The sequence below is a fragment of the Notothenia coriiceps genome, unplaced genomic scaffold (assembly GCF_000735185.1).
Source record: "Notothenia coriiceps isolate Sejong01 unplaced genomic scaffold, NC01 NC01_scaffold00019001, whole genome shotgun sequence".
In the NCBI taxonomy this organism is placed as follows: domain Eukaryota; kingdom Metazoa; phylum Chordata; class Actinopteri; order Perciformes; family Nototheniidae; genus Notothenia; species Notothenia coriiceps.
Window position 1 is genome coordinate 1,843,587 of NW_011351702.1, and position 21,420 is coordinate 1,865,006.

The following is a 21,420-nucleotide window of genomic DNA, read 5'->3' on the forward strand; positions in this document are numbered from 1 at the left end:
AAACTTTGACATTAGTCTTTTAATCCGACATATATTCTTCAGGTGATCGTATGCAGACTTAATAATTGTTCTAATGTGACGTTAAAATTCAGGTCAGAGTCCATCACTACACCTAGACTTCTAGCTTTATTTGTTGTTTTGAAGTCTGCCGACTGAAGCTCCAATGACTTTTATTCGTTCCTCCTTTGCTCCAAAAACAATAATCTCAGTTTTCTTTTTGTTCAATTGTTAGTTCCTACTCATCCAGTCATCTGAAAGTAGCATTATTATGGTTTGTTTCTATTCACAACAGGAAGAGATCTTCAATCAGCACATCGCCCTTTAGCACACCTAGCAAAGTTAAATCAGCCATTGACCATCTGTTAGCTTTTGACAATACACTTTATGAATTCAGTACATGGAGCATTCTTGTGCTAAAAGTTAAATAACAATCTTAAGCATATGATTTTGTCCTGTGAATAAAGTCAAACCTTTATATTTATTTTGTAGGGAAGAAGACCAGCATCAGGAAGATCGTCCCTGTGCTATTCTTTCTAATTCAATTACATCAACAACAGCAAATACACAATATGTGTTGCCTGCAAAACGTATACCAATCACCATGGATAATTTCAATGAACTACTACATATTTACATACTACATATTGCCATATTACATATTTACATATTACATATCGAGTCATGTTTTAAACATGTAATGAAACTTATTTCAGAAATAGAACCTGGATTCAGTATATATGCGCCCATGCCATCTTTCTTAAATCCCCCTCTTATGGAACAGGATAATCAATTTTCATGTGGTGCTATAGAAATGAAAAGTGGTGAAATTCAGTTGTTGGATGTGATAGAACGAAGAAATGTCAAAACACACACAGAGAGAGTCTTATGCACAAAGATAGATGAATTTTTGCAGAGATGTGGAACTGAAGTTAAAAAGATTTATATATTCACCTTTAATAGTCCATGTTTGATGAGAGAACATAAGATAGATGAGAAAGATAAAGATAAACATGAAGGGCCCTGTATGTTATATCTTTTAGAGAAAGCCCATCAATGGCACAGTAAATTTGGCATTAGGACTATAGTGTTCTTCAAAAAGCCTTGGGGACTAAGTGGACCAGGTACCTTCAAAGGTCTCCTGTATTCTAAAGTCTCAAGAACCAGATGTGCTTTTCATCCATATGTTGACTTGTGCAAGGAAAACCTTTTTACACTGGACGACAAATTCAAACCAGATAATAAAAATATATTCTGTCTCATCGGAAAGGTTAGCAGTCAAGAAACACTCAAGAAAAATATTAAATCTATTGTCTGTAAACTTCAGGAAAAGGGAAAGGAAAGGCGGAAAAAAAGTCAGCATTTGGAGAATGGAAGGGAATGCATTAACTCACACACATTTCCCCGAGAGGTCAATGATGAAATCATTAAAATTTTTACAAATAATTGGGATCAAATGGTTAACGATAGTTCAATGTCTCTCATTATAGCAAAAATAACATCAGATTTCAACATTGCAGTCGTCAAACTCTTTGTCAGAGATCTTAGGTTAGATCTGGGTAACAGCGGCTACTTCCAGTTGTACCAGGTCCCGCCGGGCGCTGAGGTGGAGGAGTGATGAATACTTCATTTTGATCACAATTTATTATGTGACACAAAATGTATTTTTATTGTCCTTACTATATTTTGAAATACGTAAAAAATATACATATTTGAATTTAATACAAATTCTATTATTGAACTCAAGTGTTTGTCTGGATGTTTGTTGTCTGCATCTGTCCTGAACTCTTAAATAAAATCAATAATAAAAACTCACATTGAAACTGTGTTGGCTTTGTTCCCTCATTAGCAANNGGTGCCATCGGGCATTCGCCCTCACTCTGATCGGGGCGAATGCCCGATGGCATCGGTGATAACAAGATACCCTCACGAATGGCCCGATGTTGCTACGATCAGAGCCACATTTGAATATTTCCTTTATCGTGTGTCCATCTGGTTGTTTTATTGCACAACATAATCATGTAAACATATATGTAAATAACCCAATTTGTGTTCTGTGAAACTGAAAAGGATATAATATATTATTTTGAAGGCGGGTTGACAGGAAGTTGTTGTTGCTATGGAAACAATATTACGGAGAAAACTTAATATCTTCTACGTATAAAGACGGAGAAAGCAAAGAACGAAGTCTGAAAATATCAGTACAGTATCATAGTACTTTAACATAGTTGTTTTTGTTACTTTCGTTTCAGTTGTATGTCTTAAATGTAAAGTAAATGTTGCCTTTGTGTGTGGTTCGGGGCCATCTTCGTGCGAAATTCACAATTCCATATTCGTGTGTCCATCGGGTGTCAATTTCGGGACAGTGTGACGCGGGCTTTACGGTTTACAATACATTTCTGTCTATTATCATCTACATGTGATGCTCTGGGTACTTGTGTGCCATTATAGAGTTGCTCTTTAATTTGTGTCCGATTTCCAATTTGTCTCTGAGTTAAGGTCACTCACTAATCCTAAATTGTCCTCCAATCCTGTTAACCGGATACGAGCCTCCTTTTCCCCGATTTCTCCTCTCTTTCTTCATCTCTCATTTCCGTGTGGAGATAAAGTCATTTTCCAGCAAAGTGAAGTAAGATGGGTTTCCTGCAGCGCTGATAGATGGAGGTGAAGAAATTCCCAAATAAGCAGGCAATAGAAACACAGAACCGACAGCTATCAAGAGGAAGGTTAAATATCATGGTTCTGCATTCTTGGGGGATATGAGAGTAGCATGCAGGCTTGTGATGCGTTTTTTGTATCTGTGTATGTGTTTCACAGATTGTAAGGAAACGTGTGTGTTGCTCATTTATGACGGATGTGTGCACTGTATCTCTTCTCATTCGACTATGTACACGTCACTTTACCATCTTTATCGTGTGTGTTCATTCCCAAAGATAAAGAAAGCTCGACCATATCCTGAGACACCTCCAGATATGTATGTTAAGATCTGGTATGTGTAGGTGTTCATCATTACACTCTTCATTCTTATAGATGGTTGTTGATATTACAGAGTAACTGTGAGGGGAAACAAAAAAACCGACATAGTGTTTGACTCTTTGGCTGATTTAACGCTGAAAACCCAGCATGTCGTCTGCAGCGCAGTGTGTGGGATCAGGTCAGAAACGAGTTGATGTTCGCAGCAGACACCAGCTGTGGCTCAAACACAACCCATTAGGCCCTTAATGGAGACAAGGCCAGTCCCGTTTAATGGTGTTCGTAGACTTGTACAAGGCAGGGCTTTGATCTGTACTCTGCACTGTGTTAATTAACTTACTGAATTTAGTTTTTAGTTTTTTCACCATGGTGAATGAGACATTTGGTCTCATTACAAATCCATTTTGTCTTTAATCATAATTTCTTCTTTTTTTTTTCATTTGGCTGATGTTGTTCATTGAGAGGGCTCTTTAATACACATCTGGTAAATACTTTGTGATGTACTGGGGCAACACAACCTCCAGTCTAAGTGCCTGATGTTGGCCCTTCTCTCACTTCATTTGAATAATGAAGTTGAAAATTGAACCTCGCCTCCAATCATCTGTCAAGCCTTCTTAGACCTCTTTAACTCTTCCTCGTCACTTTCTCTTACTTTATCATTACATTGCATTTAGCTCATGCTTTTATCCAAAGCGACTTACAATAAGTGCATTCGACCAAGAAGATACAAACTTGAAGAAAACAGAATCATATAAGTACATCAGGTTTCATAGAGCCAAACATTTCAAGTGCTACTCAACTGCTTTAGATAAGCCAGTCCTTTATTAGTATATAAGTGCTTTGTTAGCAGTTCTTTGTTAGTAATTCTATCGCTCGAAGTGGAGTCCAAAGAGACGAGTTTTCAGTCTGCGCCGGAAGATGTGTAGGCTTTCTGCTGTCCTATCATAATCACAGACCATGTTTCGCGCTTAATTGCATCAATATAAAAAGTTTGATTAATGTGTCTTTCAAATGGACTCACCATGGATCCCAAACTAAATCTGTGCAACTCCAATATGATCACACTTCTTCGGTCTACTATTGCAGAGAAGCTGCATTGTCTTAGATAGAGTCCCAAGATCTGTCTTCATCCCTCTCCTTACCCACTGACCCCCTTACAGGTCCCAGCAATCTAACAGAGTGCAGAGGACGAGCCTTCCTCAAAGCAAAGCCCTCCTGATATCCACAATCGGAACTCTAGGATTGGGATTGTTGCCTCTCACCAACGCCTGTCTTAACACTTTACTCTAGCAACAACAAACACATGCTTCATCCCTCTTCCACACCTCAATGGTCATATATGAAATCACAGAACCTCCGCCCCTTCAGAGCCAGGTCGTATTTCCCCCTGTGTCGGCTCTCTCTGTGGAGCAGGCACAGCTTATCATTCTTTTCATCCCTGTTTCCACAGGCTTCACCAAATCCCCACATCCTTTTCATCCCAATCCTCTGCTCCTTCCAGTATTTCTCAACACACAGCAACCAAGAGCCCCACAGGTGACACTGGGAGCCCCACCACTGGCTGACCAAGCTGGGTCTATACCTAGACCCACCCACTAGTTTCCCTCCCTTTTCCCCCTCCTATACCCAAAAGTTGACGTCAGCATTTATATTTCTGACTATTTCTGCATCTTCTTTTCCCACCTGGACTCTTATCTCAGCCTACAGTATATGAACCACGTACCAAATACATCAGCTCCATGTATGTATACATTAAGTTGAAGGATTTGTAAACAAAATATCTAATTGGGTTATTATGACTGGTATTGAAATCGGGAAATGCATCACGATATTGCATGGAAAGTTTATTTTACATAATTATTCTGAATGTTTTCTGTAGAATACGATTTGGAACTCCACAATACTTAGCTCAGAATGGTTTCTAGGCCCATGTTTAACATTTAATGAATACTGATGGCTCATAATTGACTCGTAACTTATCTTGAGACACACCTCCCACGAGCCCTCCCTCCCGTCCTTCACTAATCCGTCCCTGAATGACCAACACAAACAGCTTCTTCCTCCACGTTTGTCTCCTTTCTCACATCCGTCCTCAGCACCTTCCTCCACATACAATGCTTACTCGTTTCATTAAACACACATTGTTGTGTTTTTTCTTTTTTTGCTGAGGATAAAGCGTACGTTTATTTTTCTGTCAATGTGTCTTCTCCACCTCCTACACCTCCTGCTTTTTTTTTTCTGTCTGTCAAAGGGAAGTGGATTTGTGCTGTTAGCCAAGTGGGAAATGATCTGCTGCTTTGTTCTTTTCTCATTCTGGACAGCTGTGCCTGGCTGCCACAGTAATAATGTCACTGCAGAGATTGATTTGGAAGAAGATGGGGTCACCGCTCAGAGAAAATAGTCCTCATTAAGCAGCTCACACCGCGGAAAACTCAACGTTTACTGTCTTCTTGCTTCAGTTAGTGGACCGTAATAATCTGCCACCTGGAAAACAAACAGCTTGATGTTTTGCTGCATCAACTCTCATTTGCAGAACTACATTGTGCTGACTCATATGCTGTGCATGTTTCCACCAAACGTATTGAGCAGCTCAGAGATTAAGTTTGTCCCTGATCTCTCCCCGTAGGTCCAGATGCCACCAAGGACCCCTGTCTGAAGGTGCGCTGCCCCCGCCACAAGGTGTGTGTCAGCCACGACTACCAGACAGCCATCTGCACCAATCACAAGCACCCAACTCACAGGTAAGGACCACAAGTGTGACTATTATGGGTTTACCTGGTTTCGTCTGCTTTGGCTCAGAAGGTAATGCAGCACTGAATGAAAATTAAGTAATGAATTATTAAGAGTGTTTAACAATTTTAAAGCTTTAAAATTATACTTTGGAGTGGTTAAAGAGAGCCCAAAACATAAAATGAGGGTTCATTCAAAATATGTGCTATCTTATAAAGAAAACAGTTGAGTTTGTGACTTTCTCTATCATTAAATATTGAATTACTATCAAGCTACATGTCTGTAAAATGATTATGCAGAGTTAAACTTATATTTAATTAATAATTAGACAAATGACACCCATCAGAATCATGCAATTAAGTAGCATGTTGTGCTTTTTGTGTTAGCAGTGTCAAAGAGTCTGCTTCAGTGATAGTCATACAGACGCTCTCAACACCAATTAATTTTAATCAAACTTTCCATCTGCTCTCTGGACTCTTTCAGCAACCAATTTGTTTGTGTTTTCAACCTTGTCATGTTGTCAATTTTAAAGTTTTTCAATTTTACAGCTCGAGAAGCATTTTCCCCAAAAGACGTTTAATGTTTTTTTTGTATTCTTTCTTGTGTTTAATTGATTTCCTCAAGTCATTACCTCCGAAGATGCTTGTTTTGAATGCTTTTCTTTGCATTGCCTTAATTATTTGTCCTATTTTCTGCTTAATATTTCTAATTATTCACATGACATCAGTATTTCCCCAACAACATCACTCACTGGAGCTTTGGAGCATGGTATTATTTTTATCTGTGTGTTAGATTAGTTTAGATAATTAGCATAACTCAGATCAAGTATCCTCTCAGTGGAACATTTAACTTTGTTGCTTTCAAAATATTTGCAAAGAGATGTTGAGATATACAGGTACACTAAGCAGCGTTTGGTATTACTGCGGAGTGAACTTTAATCCAACGAGCAAATGTGTATAAACTGTTATAACAAAAGTCCAAAGCATAACTTCTTCTTATTGAAATTGATATAGCTCTGCTTGGACTACTTTATTTCCCTTACTGGGTGATTATGTTTGGCTGTGGGCTTGGACGTCTTCATTAGTATCGAGCTATAATTCAAAATATTATGGAGCCCACTCTGTCCCGCTGTGAGGGGGATGTAGTACCGTCAAATCAGAGCTTTCCAGATTAGAGCAACATGGACACTCTCAGCAGGGGGTTGTACTTTGGCCTTTCAGGGAGAGAGAGATATCACTTTCTTGTTTCTGTTTGAGGCTTTTATGTCTATATAAGGTATGTCTCACTCTGGTAATAATTTAAATGCATGTGCTAATTTCCCTGGCAAAACCAATCCCGCCCTGAAATTCACACTAATAATGAACTCATTCTTGAATTTCACTGCAATTATGCAAAGAGTACTTGAAAGGAGAGGAGGAGAAGCATTGGGATTTGATGGGGAAATGAGTGGAACATTATCAAACAGCATACTACAGGTTTCATTCTACCTCCATCTTATCTTCCACCACGGTTTAATTATCAGTGCAATGTGCATGTCTAGTCTGCCGTGGCTAAGATTATGTCTCGGTTGGTGAGGAAGTTCCTGGGATGTAAATGTTGTAGTTTTAGAGAGCGTAGAATCTTCAAAGGGACTGAACAATGATCTCTTACTTAATACTTTTTATGAAAATGAGGCCAACACAGTGTACAGGAGTTTTTAGATTACAATTTTAGAGCGTGTATGTGGAAAAAGGTTGCATGACTTTGTAATATCCATCTGGTCACTTCTACAGTTGATGTTCACATACTGTAATTTGCTGTTGTCCAATTAGTTACACAAAGAGTCAATGTTCCTGCAGTGCTGGATGGATCAGGAGGCAGCAGGGTGTTTAGTGAGAGCACTTACTGTACATGGAAAATTGCTGCGAGATTTGGATCAACTGCAATTACTCTCTTTATTGAAAAAGCCTCAATAGACCAATCAGGACTCGCTCTGCTTCTGCTTACCCTGACAACCAGAAATACTTGGTAGAAAAGGGGATTCTGCTAGTTTAAATAATGATCCTGCTTTGAAAGGTGATACTGCATCTCAATGTTCCATCATAAATGTTATGCTAATGTCCAAATCCAACACATCCACTAGAAGGGATTTGGCTCAATCACTGTAGATGTAATGGTTTGTTTTGTCTATGATTAACTGAGTCATGTCAAACTTTGGATTGATAGATAACTAAATGTATGTGTATTGTCCCCACTTCTCTCTTTCATTCTCAGTGTGAAACCCAGGAAAGGCAGTGCAGGACACAAGCACAGGCCTGAAGCCGCAGCTCATGGTAAATGTAGGCTCTGCTCAGGGCTCCAGTCAAGTCCTGTGTGTGGATCTGATGGACACACCTACTCCTCCAGGGTGAGACATCCCTCTTCCAATTATCTCTCTTTAAGTTTCACACTCTGCTTCTCTCACTGTAAGTGTATCATTTCCTTTCCTCGGTTTCTCTAGAATTGTATTTACCAATAACACAGTTTGTTTTTTATAATAAAAGAAATAACTGGGTTTCTTCAAGACATACAGAAGTTATAAATATATCTTTAATTGTCTATTGTCACATTTTCATCGTGCTTTCTTGTCTTTCTCCTGCTTTCTTTTTCATGCTATTCCACTTTACCGTCAATGTATTGGCTCCTGTCCTCCTTCACTGTGTTGAGTGGTACTTTTCTCTGTCTGTTACGCAAATGACTAAGATCAGGGTCAGCTATCAGTGATCTTTCAGCAGCACTGAAATCTCCTCAGGACGAACTCACTTCCAGCTGCCAACCTCTGCTCGTATGCTCACTCTTGAGCTACATGAAATTATTCACAGCCACAAATCCAATTGTCATTGTGGAGGAGAAAAGAATGGCACATTGGAAATGAGCAGAGGAAGTTCAAACTGAGGAGGTGAAGAGGGAGATAAGGTGGCTGGTTTGTCCTTAGTTTAGCAGACTGAGGGATTCATGTTATTTTGGCTTCAAGACGTGAAGTACAGGAACCTCAAACAAATGGACATCTCTTGAGCTGAATCTAAATCTTTGTGACAGGATGTTGGCAAATTAGAGTGAGCTATGAGCTTCCAGGACGCCGGTAGTGTCCAGTAGTGTCTGAGGAGGAATAATCAATAAAAGCACACCTTTTAGAGAAGGAGTTCAACAACGCTCATGTTTTATTTATCGGTTTTCCGTTCAAATATCATCCAGCTTTTTTAGATCTGCATCTGATCGGTGGACTTCCAGACTTTTGGGGGCCATCTTGATTCTGTTTAAAATGCAGGGTTAAGCCTCTGACCCAAAACCATGAAATAACCTCATTGGGGATTTGAACCTCTTGTGTATGAGGCAGGATCTTCCTAATGACCTACCTGCCTGGAGCTGTGCAGAGGAGGAGGAGTATTGAAGGAGAAACAAGAGGAAGAACAAACGGAAAGGGAGGGCTGGGAGGTCCCTCTGGTCGCTGCGGTAATTTAGTTGGAGGGGTTCAGTTAGCTGGTGGAGTGATGGCTCCCTTTGGCCCAACTTAAACTCTGCTCACCAGTGCGCTGCTGCTCTGCAGCTTATTCATGTTTTATTATTACATTACATACCTCCCTCATCGTAACCGCACACACTCAATATACTATTAAGAAGACAGTGCCCTTATCTCCAGAGAGGCTTCAGTTAAGTCCATTACTTCCCTCCTCTTGAATCATCATTCCTCTCCTCGCCTTTTTCTCCTCTCCTTTCCTCACCTTTCCTCTCCTCTCTATTTTTACTGTATCGAGTCAGGTGTTAAAACACTGTTTCATCAAAACCACATTAACCCCAGGAGAGAGACAAACATAAAGATTCATGGGGCCTCTCAGTGTGCTGACAGTGACTGGGGGAGGTCATCCATTCCCTGTGCTCTCTCTCTCTCTCTCTCTCTCTCTCTCTCTCTCTCTCTCTCTCTCTCTCTCTCTCCCCACCCAGAGAGAGCTAATTAAATATGTTGGGAACAGGACAGAGCGCTGTTCCGTTGTCAACAAATTTCATTAAGCAACATTAGTAGCGCTATCAAGGAGGTGACAGGCAGGAAGTGATGGGTTTAAACTACAACATGAAATGAAAGTGCCGGCACTGCCGGCAGCATATGGCTCAGCCTGTGTACGATGCATGATATGTTTATGGATGTTAACGCACAGTCATGGTCTCACCCTGTCGTCATCATCTCACAAACAGAATTTACATAACTCATTTCAGTTTTCATTATTCTTCCTGGGAGGATCTTGTAATTGCATTTTTTTACTCCCACAAACAGTCCAAACTGTTTCTTACCCTTCACTTACCTGAAATGAGATTTGATATATTGTTAAATTACATTTTAAAGTAGTCCATCTTGCTTTTTGCATTGCATTAGGTTTGTACAGCAGTGAATAATAGAACAGTTTTACCGGGCAACTCTGTGTCTAATGGTGTATGGCTGCCTAATGCACACATCTGTTCATCGAAGATAAATGACCAATCCTGTCTCAACAAATCTATTCCTTCAATCAGCTCAATAAAGACATTTGGAAACTCAAAGTTCTGTTTGTTTGCAATTACATACTTGAAGCACAGTATTAATAGATCCTGTGAACAAAGTGTCCAGAATTCCTCATTCTTCCTCATCTCTTCTAGAGATTCATTGTATTTGAAGGTGTGCATGCGGCTGCCATTTTATATAAAAAGTAGATTTCAATGCAAGTGGAAAATGTCCTGACTTTTAGCCAATGGCAAGGTGGAGTTTATTACTATAATTGAAAAAGTAGCAACTTCCAGGTCTGAAAAATGAAACTATAAACTAAGCAGCAGGCTTTATAAATTATTATTATTATAAATTAATGCTGTCAAAATTATCGCGTTAACGGCGGTAATTCATTTGTTGAATTAATTGCGTTAAAATATTTTTTAATATTGCGCATTTAACGCATGCGCAGAATGGCCCGCCCATACATCCCACCAGTGACAGTGCCAGGGTATGGGTAGGCTACAGCCATACCAAGAAATGGCTTAGCCCCACCATGAAAAATGATGTTAAAGTAAGCTAAATAAAGTCCGCCAACTTGCGCGGAGTAAATTGCACAGACAGCAGTTAGTAAGATTGATTTCAGTAGCCACTTGTCTGGAAATACCGAAGACTAGAAACTGTTTTGAAAACTTTTGTCACGTAGTGATCGTCTTGTACTCCGATGTACATACAATTACAAAATATATGTACACAGACACACAGTTTTACTTTCTGTCGGGTGTGTGGATGTTAGTAGTTTGGCACCACAGAATAAAAGTAGCATAACTAAAGGATAGTCCTTGCATTTACAACAATAGCTACCATATATCTCTACATGATGTGTCTTTCTACTAAGAGCAGCCCTGAAGGACGTTGTTGTGGTGCGGCAATGAGACTAAGACTAACCGGTCTTCTGCAATAGTTTCTACANTATGCTTGCTCCCCCCCTGTGTTGTCCTTTGCCTGTTCATGTAATGTTCATGTTCAATTTTCTTGTCCAATATGTTGTCTTCTGCCTGTTCACCCCCTTTCTGTACTTTTAATTTTTTTTTTTGTAAGCGACTTTGGGTTATTGAAAAGCGCTATATAAATAAAAGTTATTATTATTATTATTATTAGACACTTTATTTTGAAAAGCTATTGTGCGTATTTTTGTTCAACGTCCATCTAACTTACCATGTTATCTTTTGTGTTTTCCAATCGGCAGACATGGATCAGTAACAGACGGAGGAAGTACCGTCTGATGGGTATAGAGATCCCTCCACCTAAAGGGGGACCTGCTGTATTCTCCACCGGGAACGAGTCTCCCGTGAGCCCCGACGAGGTGGGCCTCAGAACGCCTGAACTCGGAGATGACTTGAATGACGAGGGATCAGTGTGCCTGTCTGAAGGTCAGGCTGCTGATGCAATCTGCACACACACACACACACACACACACACACACACACACACACACACACACACACACACACACACACACACACACACACACACACACACACACACACACACACATCCACCTGCGTCTGTAAAAACGGTGTGACTCAGTATTCATGTAATCTCCTGGCTTCTAGATGGAACCATCGACTCTCATCACAGAGAAGGAGATGATGGTATAGATCTGTCTGCTGCTGCTCCACTGGCCAATAATGTGGTAATTATTTGTATTTGATGTTACAGTACAGCCTAGTTAATAATATACGTTTTTAGTTTAATGCAATAAAACTACATCAACTTGGCATCACGTCACTTGTTTCATGGTTAGTATGAGCTTTATCTAGACAGCACTATTGCAGACTAAACAGAGCAGCAATTGCAAACAAGGATACGTTTTGTTTTTTGTTTTTTCTCAAGAGTATGGTTTGTTACTTTGAGAAAACAAATGGTGGCATAATTCAGTTTATTACAGAAAAATACAATATGTCACGATTATTTGATTTAATCTTTGTTGCTTTTTCTAACAGAAGATCGAGGTAATGGATGAGGACGAATATGACGATGAAGATGGCGGTGATTTAGTGGCTTCAGACCTGGAGCAAATGCAGGGCCTGTTGGAATTCAAGGTGAAGACACACACAAGAATATGACAGATTCAGGGACGTGCACAGACATTTTGGGGGGCGGGAGCTCAAGTGGGAAAAAGGGCACTTCCCATAATCATTTCCAAAAAAATATAGTTGCACATCTCTGACTTACTGACCAATTTATTTAAATACACTCACGCAATTGTTTAATACTCAACAGAATTCTACAAAATAATCAGCTGACACAGAGACAATGGTCTTCTTTAGTATTCACAATGCACAAGAGCAGAGAACAAACTAGTACAATTAATAGTTATTAAATGAGCAGCCAACAATCAAAATTATGAAGTTACTACTTAAGGACATTTCAGGCAAAAATATCGTTTTCTCATGTACTTGTACATTTTGTTATTTTGGTCTATTTTGCTTCCATGTTTTCTTTCACTCTCATGGAAAGAAAAGTTCCAAAAAACACATATAAATGGTGTTTGCTTTACTACCATGTGTGAATTGATCTATAGCCTATTTAAAGCTAATCTGCATTTAAACGTAACATTTCAGGGGACAATACTGACTTGACGTAAGTAACTATCTGGGGAAGTTGTGAGGTGATATGTTTTTTTGTTTGTTTTTTTGTTTTATCCTTTTAAACTGAAATGCCTTGGTAACTACATGCAAATTAGCGCATTTTAATTAAGATAAGAGATAAGATAGTAGTTTATTACTAGTGTACTATTTAACGCTTAATTTGCATATCAATGTAGCTACTGTGATGACATTATTAACACATTCTACTGTATTCACATTTAGCGTCACAGTCTCCCCTTAAGTACAGTATGGCTAAATTGCCTTAGCTAAACCTTGAGCTAACTTATCCATTAGCTAGTATAGCCTTAGTTAATAGCCTATATTTGTTTTTGTCTTTTGGCTAATTAGNAATGTTGGAGGCAAACGTTCCACCTTTGTTAACATATCACATGAAAGGAACATTTTATAAAAAAACGTTCTGTCATCTCAGGCCTCAATAACATCTTCAAAACATCCTCTGAATGTTGCAGTTAAAACGTTATGTCTTAGTTAACCTTAAACCTTATAGGAACATTATTTGAACAAATAAACATCCTAAAAAGGTTCTTAGAACATCAGATTAAAACGTTTCTTTAAAACCTTGTTATAACCAATAGGTAACGTTAGCCAAAGTTGTGAGAACGTTCCCCGCTAGCTGGGTAACTATGTGGGGAAGTTGTGAGGTGATATGTTTTTTTGTTTGTTTTTTGTTTTATGCTTTTCACCTGCAATGCCTTGGTAACTGCATGCAAATTAGCGCATTTTAATTAAGATAAGATAAGAGATAAGATAGTAGACTACTTTATTACTAGTGTACTAGTTAACGCCTAATTTGCATATCAATGTGGCGATTGTGATGACGTTATTAGATACACATTTTACTGTATTCACCTGTAGTGTCTCCCCTTAAGTACAGTAGGCTACATTAGCCTGTATGCCCATGATAAATTGCCTTAGCTAAACCTTGAGCTAACTTATCCATTAGCTAGTAGCCTACCTTAGTTAACTAGGCTATATTTTTTTGTGTCTTTTGGCTAATAGGCTGTAAACTCGAGGCACTGGCAGCTTAGTCATTTGTTCATCACCACTCAGCTTCAAACAAGCCAAGAAAAGCTGGCCTAACATGGGACTTTAAGGTGGGAGGTGCTGCTACCTGTCTGTCTGAAGGAACTGCCGATGACTGTCCGCACCGCTGTGCGCGAGACGTGGAGGGAGGGAAGGAGGGTAGAGAGCATCGGAACTTCACAGTCTAGTCTCCCGACCTGATGTTTTTATTTTGTATTCAATCAATATATTTTTGGAAAGTGAAACTGTGTGCAAACAGCAGTAGATATATATTAATTTATTTATTGAAATTTAAAAAAAGGGGGGGGGAAAGGGCACTTTCTCTGGAGGAAGAAAAAGGGCAGGGGCTCAAGCCCACTTTGATGTCATGTTTGCCTGCGCAGGAGCACAAATACAGGAGTTCTGCAAAAATACTTCCTAAGAGTGTGGCTCCAACTGTGGTAGACAGAACAATCTTTAACTGTGAGGAAAGCCAAGGTCGATATTGTGTTGCAGTTTATTTCATTATGAAATGCAGATGCGCTAGCTTCTGGACCTCCTGAGTAGGAGAGCCACACCCAACACAGAGGACGACAACATGCGGTCTATGGAAGACAAAGGGAGACCACAGGAGAAGAGGGCAGGGAACACACACACACACACACACACACACACACACACACACACACACACACACACACACACACACACACACACACACACACACACACACACACACACACACAAGGAAAGGCTATATGAGAGGTATAGACTATGGCTGAGACCCTAACATATTTCCTAGACCTCATAACATTAGGGAAAAGTTTTTAGGAAAATACGTTGGATGTTATCTTTTTGACCATTCAACCACATTCAACATGTTTATTATTCACTATAAGAGTCTCTAATGTAGCGTTGTGAAACTGCAGGAGAAATAACCAATGCATTTTAGATATTACCCATATTAGTATTATCATTTGTATTTATTTAAAATAAAAATTAGTGAAGAATACAGCAGTCTCTGCCATAAATACAGACTCTCGTACTGAGACATTTAATGAGTAATTAGCAGTGCTTGAATTGGGCCGGTATTTTGTTTAAGTACAGTGAGCCTTTCTAAAATATACAGTAAAGAGACAAACCCACCAGCATTATAGGATATAGGCTACTATATGACTTTGAGCCAAATACTTGTTTTTGGGCTGTATAAATAAATTGACTTGAAACAGTTGCTGATTTAGAGTACTGGCACCTTTTTTATTCCAATTCAAGCACTGGTAATTTGTGTCATATTGTCCACTACTGTGTGTGAGAGAAATCTCAGATTCAACAGACGGTAGAAATGTGACACCTTAAGAAGAGTAGATTCTTTTATAAGAATTGAGGAGGAAGTAGAGGGAAGTATTTCACAAGCAGCTTGTAGGTGAATCTGAGTGTTTACGTCTCTCTCACTCACTCCTCCAATTTTGGTACAGTGTGTGCTGCAGTGTGCCATTGATCTGGAGTGTGGGGCGGATATTGTTTTTGATTTGAGAGTGGAATTCAGAATGGAAGGCTTCAAATATCATTTTTTTGAGTACCTTTGCTTCAACCAAAATGATTGACCTTTATTATTCAGGTGGGGAACATACAACTGTGTGTTTGTCAGTCCCATCTATCACACACTCTATAATCTGTGTGTTGCTCATTCATTTTCTCTCTCTACTCTCAAATGCATGATTTTTGCAGTGTTGTGTTTACATTTCTCATCCACTTTTTTGGATTTCTCACATTTTGCTGCCCTTTTTTTATAAACAAAAAAATGATAAATATATATTTTTTTAAAATACTTTCCTTAATAACATTTTCGGTCAAATGGCACAAATGTAATTACACAATGAAGATAATGAGAAGAAGAAGAAATATCAAAGATAACTGTTGCAGGTTAATTGTATGTACTGATTACTACATTTGGTGTAATCTTTATTTTAATGACTAAATAAGATCCATCTAAATGACCACGAAAACCTGATTAGCGCAGAAGAAATCTATTGATGCTGTTTGCGTGTTTGGCAGCAAAGGTTAACACGTTGACAAAGAGGTACTGAGATTTAATTTGATCAGTCATTCAACCCCCGAGGCAGCACTGCTATGAGGCTGAACATTGTCACTCTCTCACATAAAATAATGACTGCCATTCAGCTGGTGATCATGTGTAAAGGCTAAAGTCCATACTAGGTGTACGGATATTTTCTATTACCAATAATAGTTGACAAAAAACAAAACAAACTGGAGGAGACCGAATGGAGATAAATCCCAGGCTGAATGTAATTTCTCCTGGCAATTCTGCACGGAGAGCGCACAGGAGGACATATTGTGTTCGCCTCTCTTCTGCCTCCACACTTCCTATCCTCTCCTAACACATGCCAATTTCGTAGGGATTTTTTCCAGATTGCTGAATACAGTGAAGCTGTTTTAGTATTTCCTCTTGGGACTGTCCACGCTAGAAAAAAAAAGCTGCATTGTTTTTTTTGTTCAAGCATTACAAACAAACAATGTGTTTAGGTTTCTGACAAGCTGTGTTGTGGGGCCAGGATGAGTGGGATCCAAATGTCACACCAGAGACTTCCGGTAGTCACCAGTGTTTTTGTAACGATGCCAGTTTCACATTATATATTCAGGGTGTAATGACTATTGGCGAGCGAGGAAAACGGTAAAAAAAGCCATTATACTGGTGGTTTAATGGCTGCAGAACCATGAGTACTGGCAGTTACTGTGAACCTAAAATATATATCCAACATTAACAGCCATGCAGCAAAACTCGGCTGATATAAAGTGACCCTATAGTCTGCATCTAGTCCCATTTGTAAGCAAACTGCTCCAAATACCAAATACTTAACACAGCAAATGTACTTATTTAGGCTGTTAATCTGGTGTGGCTACACACACTAAAGGGATTACACTACCTCAGTCCACTTTTGCAGGTCTTATTTTGCTTATTAGCCCTCTTCTCCAGACTGCTAGAGTGTCTTCGCTATCTACTCCCACATGGGCATGTCATATTAGGGAAGAGCGCAGGTGTAAAAGCCTTTAAATCCTAACTCCTTTATAGCAAGAGTCTAAAAAAACCTTTGCCAGGCATTTGGCTGGAGACACGGCAGTTCAGAAAACACTCAAAATAATCACTTTTGAAATGGTCATTTGTTACTGTTTTTTGGATGACATGTTTAGCTGAATGTAGGCCTGAATTAAATCTGAACCTACATCCAAGTTAAATGGTTGAATGAGAACAAATGTCTTAAATTCATACAATACATATACCTACATTTACAAAATAGTAGTCTTACTCCTAAACTTAAAACTTGAACGGGTTATGTTTTTTCCGTCTCTCTCTATGTACCTGTCTCACTAACCTGTCTCTCTGTACGCGAGACGCTGTATTGCTGATCATTATCTCGGCTAACCTTAGCTCACCGTCAGTGAGATTGTTCTGGAGAGCTGATAGCTTGAGGCAAAGAAAATGAAACACACTCTTGTATCTTTTTAATGAATCTGACCTTCTATCTCCTCCATATCTGCTATCTGAGTGTCCATTCTTTCTCCTCCTGCTACCTTGTTAAAAAGGTGTCACCCCACTCGGCCGACTCCCATCCCTCCTTTCTTCCTTCCCATCTGCCTTTCATCTTGATCTGATCAGACCCTGCTCCTGTTGTCTCAAGGTGATCACCACACTCTGTTCCTCTGTCAGTGGATTTAGAGCCACTCCTTCTCTTTTATATGACAAACTTAATGAATCATTTATAAATGATAAAGGTGACCCATGGATGGATACAAAGCCTGACGTCTCCTGATGGTGGAAGTTATGTATTAGTAGTCTGGAGGAAACACTTTTCTCATGACCTTAACCTGCCTGGAGGAATTGTGACTGAATGTAATTCGGGAATGCTGCACTCCATCACCTCCTAATAGCAGTCACAACCACAACATCTGGTGGTGGAGCTACTCTGTTGCATACTTGTGCCAATAAAAGAGGAGGCTAGAGTCTGGAGAGTTGATATAATGGTTTGTTATAAATCATAATAATTGTCCAAATCCCCTTTGATTTAATGTATTGTTTAACAGGACACGTTTGGTTATCAGTCACGTAAAACAGCTCTTTGTTGTCAACGGGCTTTATCTGTGGTGAAAAAAGGTTGGATAAAAAATGATTAATACGTTTCCATAAAATTCTGCATATTTCACATTTACTTAGTACAGACTAGAAGTAAGCTGTTCATCATTTACACACAACTTATTATATTCTTCTCTTTTTGGCAAGAACTGTAGCTGAAACCCTGTTTCTACGTTTTATCTCGTGTGATGGCTTCGGTAATCTTGACTTTTCCATGTTTAGATGAAAGTTCCAGCGTATACGTCAGTCTGTGAAAAACTGAAAGCGTGCAGGTTTTCTTGGCGGCCAGTTTCTAGTGATCTGAGTTAGCAGACGTGACAGACAGCAGGAGTGAGGAAGTTCTCGGTGAGAGGGAAGGAGAATTCCCAGCTATGATTCAGAGTTTGATATTTGACCTGTAGCTCTGATCGATTGTTATTCTCCTCCGGTCTGAAAGCAGCCGACGTGTCTGCATGTCTAATACCAGCGCCAATCCTTTGTAAAAGCTCACTGTCAAACAATCTGTGTTGTGTTGGAAGTGGAGCTGACAGCTTAAGATCTGGCAACTTCCACACTGTATCTTTGTCTCTGTGCATGTGAGCAGGTCCATTGGAACAATTATGAAGTTGTTGTTTGGTTTAAGGATACCTCCGGTTCTCATTTCAGATCTAAAATGCTTAAATGGCAACCTAACTGTCCAACTGTTCGCATGGCTGCCAATTTTATATCACCGTCTATATTATATTCAACAGTTGCAAACACATACAAATCACCCAATCTAACACCGGAGGCCCTCCATTTCTTTGAAGCTGCCAAACTTTTGTTTTCTCAACAAACCAGTTGTTCCATTTATGATTTGATAGATTCTCTTCCATACCACTGCTAAGTGACATTCTGGGCCTTTCATTAATGACAAACATTAAAAAGCCCCAAATTAATTAAAAACATTGCAAAACTCAACAACTGCTTCATTAAGCATAATATAAGTCAAATTCATTCATAATAGAAACATATTTTCTCAAATGAATAATGGCTAAGGCTTTGAACAATCCTGCAGACAAAATGTTCATTTAGTGGCATGCTTTATCTCCTTTTTGCAACATGATTGCTAAATTACAATGAAGCAATGTCTATTGAAGCCCCCTTATCACAAGTTAATATATAATATACTGTAATATAAAACAATATATATATACATATCACATATTAGTAAGTCGTGAGCAGGAATACCAAACACAGATTTTACTTTTCAGGTTGATTTTCACTTGCTATTATTTTAGACATACAAAGGTAACAATAAGGATTTTACAAAAAAAACAGCAAATAATTGAAAACAAAACAAGCTGAACAAAAACTGTTTTAACATTTATGTTGTTAACTTCTAAAGATTTAGAGGACAGAATTTTAAAAGCTGAACAACATTTCCAAAATAACATGATTGCTTTCTAGAGAGAAGATGAATATGGATACATAATGCCTGGTTCTTTATGTTGAATAGACCTTCATCCAAACTACATTAAAAGAAATCCATAATTATCAAATGTGACTTTAGTTTTAGGGTCGAGAGTAAAAAAGACTGCGGCTCCAGCCATGGCATGACCCACTTTTTCCTTGAGTTAAACTTTGTGAGTGTTGTCTGATATAATAACTAGGAGACACTTGATTTCTACTGACAGCAGCAACATCACTTGTTGAGTCACACATCAAATGGAGTTCTGCCATAACGGTGTAATCTCTGTAACTGCCCATGGTGTGACTTTGATCTTGGCTGTGTGTCTGACATCTTTAAGCCTGCCTGACCCTGCTGGGGCTCAGAGAGAGAGAGAGAGAGAGAGCAAGAGGGGAATGGTTAACAGGCCATTTTATCTGTGTGTTGTGTCCTTCAGTGCGTGAATGGTTTCATTTCCAGCTTTCTGTTTCATTGCTCAACAAAAGGAGTCCTTACACGGGCAGCAGTGTCGGGCCCGTCCAAAACTATTTGGGTCAAATTGAAAGAGGGAGATAAGAGGGGTCTATTGAGACTCATTGCTGGGCGTACTGCATAGTCCGAGAGACTTGAGAGGGACAGATGGAGAGAGCTGTGGAGACAAAAGTGAAAAAAGTGGAGGGAGAGGGACAGAGGATATCAAAGAGAAAAACAGACACAATCTTTGGACTCCATGGGGGGATGTGCGAGGGGAAAGATGGGAAATAAAGCACTCAAAGCAATTTAGAGGGGGAGAAAGAAATGAAAGAGCGTGGCATGTGAAAGCGGTTCCTCTAAGTTTAGGAGAAACTGAGGAAGGTACAGCCAGGAGTGATAAGTGGCCTCTATTGAATCTCAGAAAAGTGACGGCGAGAGAGGTTGGAAGTGAAAAGGCAATGGAGGAAGATGCGGAAGAAGTCCTGAAAGGCAACAAAGGAATCCAAAAAGCAGCGAGTGCCTCAAATGGCAGCGAGCGTGAACAGAAAGGAAAACAATGGGGATAAAACTTGGTGTGAGGAGGAGGAACGCTCAAATGAATAAGTGATAAAGAAAGAGTAATATGCTGCCGACTCTTCGGGAAGAATTTTAATTCGGAGGTGAGGACGGATAATCTTGTGGCTGTTTGGTATTTCGCTCTCTCTCTCTGACCGTGGAAATGAAGAGCCCTCCGAAATGTTATCTGTATCCTCCTGAAGGGTTATATCACTCTCACACACACACATACACACACATAAAAAGACCACCTTGGGATTCAAGAGGTAATGTCACACAGATAGCCAGCCAGTAATACGTTATCGGCCCTCTCCTCGGCTCCAGTCACTTACCCGGGGCCTCCTCTGTTTTATAGGAGCCGCAATAATGACACAACTATTACTATAAAATGAGTGTGTCTGTGTGAGTGTCTGAACATGAGGCATCCCTGCCAGGACGCAGGACATGGTTGGGCCACAGAATGGAGAAGAGTGACAGAAACGTCTCTCAGCCTGGTGTCCTGCTGGCTCTGTGGCATGTGTGAGCAACGTGTGATCCAGGTATCACACACAGGGACCAATCTGCTCTATTCAATTAAATATGTGTGTGTATCTCAGTGTGTATGTGTTAGAGACAGACTTAGAGGGATATTATCTTTCCCTCTGCCTGATATGTCTGTAGGATTCAGTGCATTTGCATTTTCCTTCCTTTATGATATCTGATAGGATAACCAGGAACGAGACGTTTTTTATCAAGATGAAATCGTTTGTCTTTAGACGCGACTCTTTAAACGCTCTGAACCTTTGCATGTTTCCCAGCAAACTGCCTCAGTTCTGAAATAACAGTGCCGCCACATGAATACTAACAACCTACTTCTGCATTTTCTATAAGTCACAACAAAGCTGGAGCGTCTTGGATCGGAAGGCTCAGCGAGAGGTGGAAAATAGCTCTTGTCCTTCAGGCACATTTATCAGGCTCTCAAAAGAAACAGAAAAAAATATAT

The 21,420-nt window shown here is 39.5% G+C and overlaps 1 protein-coding gene and 1 long non-coding RNA gene across 2 annotated transcripts in view; both read left to right on the plus strand.

The window, feature by feature from the left end:
- LOC104951701 (uncharacterized) overlaps positions 1–8,080 on the plus strand; it is a 29,663-nt gene extending 21,583 nt beyond the window's left edge. Inside the window, exons 4-5 of the long non-coding RNA XR_799044.1 lie at positions 5,597–5,711; positions 7,954–8,080. This is a non-coding gene — a long non-coding RNA (uncharacterized lncRNA). The remainder of the gene's footprint in view (positions 1–5,596; positions 5,712–7,953) is intronic.
- Positions 8,081–11,386: 3,306 nt separating this feature from the next.
- On the plus strand, positions 11,387–12,303 carry LOC104951742 (highly divergent homeobox-like). Its single transcript, XM_010778474.1, has 3 exons — positions 11,387–11,607; positions 11,791–11,870; positions 12,181–12,303. Exons 1-3 carry the CDS (start codon positions 11,394–11,396, stop codon positions 12,301–12,303), a joined length of 417 nt encoding a protein of 138 aa, XP_010776776.1. The 5' UTR covers positions 11,387–11,393.
- Positions 12,304–21,420: the final 9,117 nt, after the last annotated feature.

What these genes read in the sequence shown, in the direction of transcription:
- LOC104951742 (XM_010778474.1), top strand. Translation starts at nt 11,394, where the DNA reads ATGTTATCTTTTGTGTTTTCCAATCGGCAGACATGGATCAGTAACAGA. An exon ending in ATCAGTGTGCCTGTCTGAAG is followed by an intron (nt 11,608 to 11,790) that starts GTCAGGCTGCTG and finishes CCTGGCTTCTAG; the next exon opens with ATGGAACCATCGACTCTCAT. An exon ending in CTCCACTGGCCAATAATGTG is followed by an intron (nt 11,871 to 12,180) that starts GTAATTATTTGT and finishes TTTTTCTAACAG; the next exon opens with AAGATCGAGGTAATGGATGA.